Source organism: Sorghum bicolor, chromosome 10, assembly GCF_000003195.3.
Source record: "Sorghum bicolor cultivar BTx623 chromosome 10, Sorghum_bicolor_NCBIv3, whole genome shotgun sequence".
NCBI lineage: Eukaryota > Viridiplantae > Streptophyta > Magnoliopsida > Poales > Poaceae > Sorghum > Sorghum bicolor.
Window position 1 is genome coordinate 10,130,900 of NC_012879.2, and position 5,224 is coordinate 10,136,123.

The 5,224-nt window shown below is 45.4% G+C and overlaps 1 protein-coding gene across 1 annotated transcript; it reads left to right on the plus strand.

The window, feature by feature from the left end:
- Positions 305-4,743, plus strand: LOC8065747. The gene is made up of 6 exons (XM_002436767.2): positions 305-1,007; positions 1,133-1,468; positions 2,105-2,163; positions 2,275-2,403; positions 3,097-3,232; positions 4,110-4,743. Exons 1-6 carry the CDS (start codon positions 639-641, stop codon positions 4,434-4,436), a joined length of 1,356 nt encoding a protein of 451 aa, XP_002436812.1. The 5' UTR covers positions 305-638; the 3' UTR covers positions 4,437-4,743.

The following is a 5,224-nucleotide window of genomic DNA, read 5'->3' on the forward strand; positions in this document are numbered from 1 at the left end:
ATGGAACAGAACGGTACAGCAGGAAATTTCCTGGATGCATTCGTTGACCGATGAGATGGGTGCAGGAAGCTCGGCGGCTTTTTTACGCGGTGGCAAATCTCGTCGTGACCGCGTCGGTCCGAAAACCAGTGTGCCGATCCCGCAGGCGATCCACGCCGCCCGCGCCTGCGGCTAGCGGCTAGCGCAGGCTCGTCTCATGACCGCGTCGGTCCGAAACCGCGAACGCGAAGGAAAGCGAAGAGCCCAATCCCCACCCAGTGTGGCGCGCAGGTGGGCGCCGCCGCACAGCCAGCGAAGCAGAAGAGGCACAGGGAGCAGTCCGCCCCCACCGGGCCACCCACTCCAGCTCGCCGGGCTCGTGGGTTCCGGAACAAACAAAGGCCGAAAAATAATAGACAACTCGCGAGAAGACGACCAAACCCAAGTTTTTCGCAAACCCGCAGCGCCCAGCAGCCGCCGGAGTTCGTTTGATGCGGCCGAGGAGGCGACCGGCAGACCGCAGAGAAGAGGAGGCCAGGAGGAGACGACGACCTTAGCCGCCGCCGCCACCGCACCAGCCAGACCCCGAGGTCTCGAGGCAGGCAGGGGAGCGAGCGCGCCCGGGTGCGGCTGGGGTCGGGGCGGCGGGCGGTGTGGCCATGTCGGTGAGTTGTGGGCTCGAGTGGGTGGTGTGCCTGGGCTGCACGCGCTGGGCGTGGAAGCGGCTCACCTACATCGGCGCCTACGACAGCGAGACGTGGCCGCCGGCGTCCCCCGACGAGTTCGAGCCCATCCCGCGCCTCTGCCGCGCCGTGCTGGCAAACTACGACGAGGACCTCTCCAACCCCAAGTTCGCGCCACCGGAGCGCGGCTACTTCGACATCGACCCCAGTGGCATCGTCAAGCGGGCCACCTACGCGGACGTCGGCAACGCGTGCCCGCCCTACCTTGTCTACGTCGACGAGGCGCACAAGGAGATCATCCTCGCCGTGCGCGGCCTCAACCTCGTGCGCAACGCCGACTACAAGGTTAGCCTGTGCCTGTCTGCCTGACATCGTGCACCTCGCGAGCAATCGCGCGATTGGCCGTCGGTCCATGAGCAGGCGAGATTTGACGGGTTTGCCGCCGCATCACAATTCGTTTCGTTCCGCAGGTGCTCATGGACAACAAGCTCGGGATGCAGATGTTCGACGGCGGCTACGTGCACCACGGCCTGCTCAAGGCCGCCAAGTTCATCCTGGAGCGGGAGACGGAGACGCTGCGGTACCTGCTGCGCCGCTACGGGCCCGAGTACAAGCTCGTGCTCACGGGCCACTCGCTCGGCTCCGGCATCGCCGCGCTCATGACCGTGCTGGTGGTCAACAACCGCAAGGAGTTCGACAACATACCCAGGAGCCGAGTCAAGTGCTACGCGCTCGCGCCCGCCAGGTGTATGTCGCTCAACCTCGCCGTCAAGTACGCTGACGTCATCAACTCCGTCGTGCTCCAGGTACGGCCTTACGGGGGACGCGTTTGACCTTCTTCTATATTAAGGTGGTCGCACCGTGCTGTATTAGGATGTTGCCATGGAGTTCTCCGGATGTTGATTTGCTACCTTTCATGAACAATTTTCCCTGTTGGGATGGTTTGTGGGGAGGAGAGGGGGAAAGGGGATGATCGATTTGATCAAATGTGCTTTGCTTGTTGCCTCATTCGGAATGTCTTTAAAAGGTGGATTAGTTTGATTAGACAGAACGGCAGGAATCATTTAGTTTTCACGTGCTAAAGAAAGGTTGTTTACAGGAGGTTTAAGTCATATCTGTCGATCATGAAACACAATGTTCAATTTGAGAGCAGAGCCTGTACCAGTAAATATACCCTGCTTTCGCATTGCCCCAAAACACAATGAATTTGTTTCATGCAGGCATGCAGCAAGTTGAGTTGATAAGGAGTATTTGTGTGTTCTGCAACTCTTAAAATGCCAATGTTGGTTGTTGCTCTGTTGCTGTCTTGTTTATTCTGAATAATAAATGAACCTTTATGAATCCAGCCAATCCTATGTTGTCAGTTTAATTTTCATCTCTGGCACTAATGAAATCTTAGTCTCATCTGAAGTCTTTGGCTTACATTTTGGTGTCTCTTCCAGGATGACTTTTTGCCAAGAACGCCAACACCACTAGAGTACATTTTTGGGTCTATCTTCTGGTAACTAGATCACTTTCTCCAGATTCTTATGTCTTTCTGCTCTTGTTTAGGAAAAACAGAACAACTGCATGTATGATTGAGTTTTTCACCAGGCCTTTATGCTTTGAACAGCTTGCCCTGCTTGCTATTCCTCATCTGCTTGAGAGATACATTTAAACAAGACAAGAGAAAATTTAAAGATCCAAGAAGATTGTATGCTCCTGGGCGAATGTATCATATCGTTGAGAGGAAATTTTGCAGGTAATGTATCATATCATTGCAAAGAGTAGCTTCCCCTGCTTGCTAATTGCTCGTTTCTGTTTTTGATGTCATAAATAGTATAAACAACAAACCTACTCTTCTAGTATAAGGAAACTCCTGCCTGTTGCTTATAATACATACTACAGCCCTTTTTCATGATTTATAGCAAGGATTGTTAGTCCTTTTTTTTTTAGCAGAAAGCAGCAAAGCTTCAGTCTGCTCGTGCATGAGAGTATGGAAGCTCCCATCATGTATTCTTCTATATTGTTTGAACAGATGAAGGCTACCTTGTTTTCCTAAAAAAAAAGACCTGCGGGGGTTAAGACGGCCCCAGACATTAGAGCAAGTATAATAATTACCTTGTTTTCCTCAACTTCCTTACATTTCTGCTGGTCCATTACAAGATGAAATGAATTACGAATATTAAGAATAAATAACATAGAGTTCAGGAGCCTAGTACAGATTAGTTGTTTCAAAATTGACGTGTTATCTGGAGATTATCAGATAATATATCTTATTAGGGTCTATTGTCATTGAGTGTGATCCATGTCAGTGCCTAGGTTTGATGTATATTCATACAGCACTATCTGCATAATACAAAGTGAGATGTTTTATTTTATATAACTTCATTGTTGTACACAAAAAGTATGTTTTGATATTTTTAATAATGACTACAATGCTACTCATCTGCAGATGTGGAAGATTCCCACCTGAGGTCAGAACTGCAATTCCAGTGGAAGGACGATTTGAGCATGTTGTGTTATCATGCAGTACCACTTCTGATCATGCCATTGCTTGGATTGAACGGGAATCACAAAAGGCTTTAGAGGTATATACTCATTATACATGTTGCAGATTTCCCTTTTTTAATTGTCTGTGGTATCTTGTTGATTACACACTTATCCAATTGCTACATCTAGGCCATATTATATTTATGGTTGATATACCATTGTACTTACAAGAAATTGTTAGAAAATGAAAAGGAAGAACCCCGACCATATATATACTACAAATATCCAATATATGGAAACAGTATGACAAGATACTAACTCCTAAATAGCGGAGCATCAACAAGAAATTGTCGAACCATGTTTGCATGACTAGCTTATATGGTTTTGCCGTATGGAAAACCAAGGAAAACTGTGCCACAACTGTATTTTTTCCAAGCATCTATGAATAGCATACTTGTTTAGACTTTGCTTTACATGTTATCCTTTTTGCTTCTGCTATTTCTCTTTTGTGTGCATTATTCTTCTTAAAAGCTGTTGTAAATTAGGATGTACACTTTTGCGTTTAAAAAAAGGAAGTACACTTTGTGTCATCATTTTTTTTTGTAGTACACTGCTTTTGGAAGATGTCTACCTTTTACCAATATGAATTAACCTGGAAAATAAAAGGGTGAGCTACTTGCGAACAAAATGTTCAGAAATGTTCTCCCTCCATTCCAAACATAAGATGTTTTGGCTATTCTAGATACATAGATTTTGCTATACATTAGATATCTACACTATATCTAGATACATAGTTAAAGCAATGTATCTAGAAAAGCCCAAACATCTTATAATTTGGAACTGAGCGAGTACATCTTTGTAGCAGCAAACTCAGCAGAGCTTCTATGTGCTGGAACTTGTGGTTACTTGCAGCAATGGTATGCTAACTTTTGCAGTGAATATTTGTTATTGATTACAGATCTATATTTTTCGCAGCTAATGATGGACAGCAAGAAGGAAATGACTCCACCTCCGCAGCAAAAGATGGAGAGATTGCAAAGTTTTGAGGAGGAACACAAGAATGCTCTCCAGCGAGCGAAGACCCTGGATGTTCCTCATGCCGCGGACTTGTCTGAAGAGGACATTCAGGAGGATGGTGGCACTGGCCCACCCTCTGAAACTCATAGCGAGACAACCACAGAAACAAAATCTGCAGGTAAAACGAGTTGGGACGAACTGATGGAGAAGCTTTTCACCAGGGATGAAGATGGGAAACTTGTCGTGAACAAGGATGCGATGGCGAAGGAAATTATTGTCGAGTAACGAGTGCCGAGACTGCTCTGCCCATGGTTTAGTTCATTCTATTAGCCAGCTGTATAAAAAAGTAAGCTGCAGTTGTGATATATATATCTACTACTTTTTTGGCCAGTGTTGAAAATGTCTTTTCGAGATCCGGTCATTTTTTGGTATAGAGAAGAGGGATAGTACCAAGGTCTATCTAGTGCAGAGGCTTCATCTGTGTGCATTATTGGAAGTTTGAAGTCTTGTAAATTTGTTAATACTGTACATTGTCAATGGCAATAGATTGCGAATTCAGAATTTTATTTTGGGCAAAACGAAAATCCTTATATTATTCTTCTGAATCTGCTCACAATGTTTTTTTTTCTTTTCATTTGATAAAGGATGCGTGCTCATTCACTTGGATTGTGACCAAATTCTGCAATGCAAGTCTGCAAAAATACATCTTACCACTTCTCTTTTAGCTTGAACTACTTCATCATTTTATTTGCAAATAACAGAACTAATTATCGATTTATGCTCTAGCACGAACTAGAATATTATGAGACCTAATCAAATTTTCTTTTCTTTGTGCACCCTATCTTTTATGTTACATGATGCTCGTATGGATACTATGTGATCTCTATCAATCATCTGTGTATCCTCAGCATGTTGATGTATAAGTTCAGCCCTTATTTGGGAGGGGTTTTCCTACCGAATTGGATCCTAACTTTTGAATTTTGTGCAATATAGCGTGAAATTGTTTCTCTCTTCTTCTGAATACATCGAGAGCCTGTGAAACAAGAAAAAAAAAGTCTTATCGGCCTCGGCCC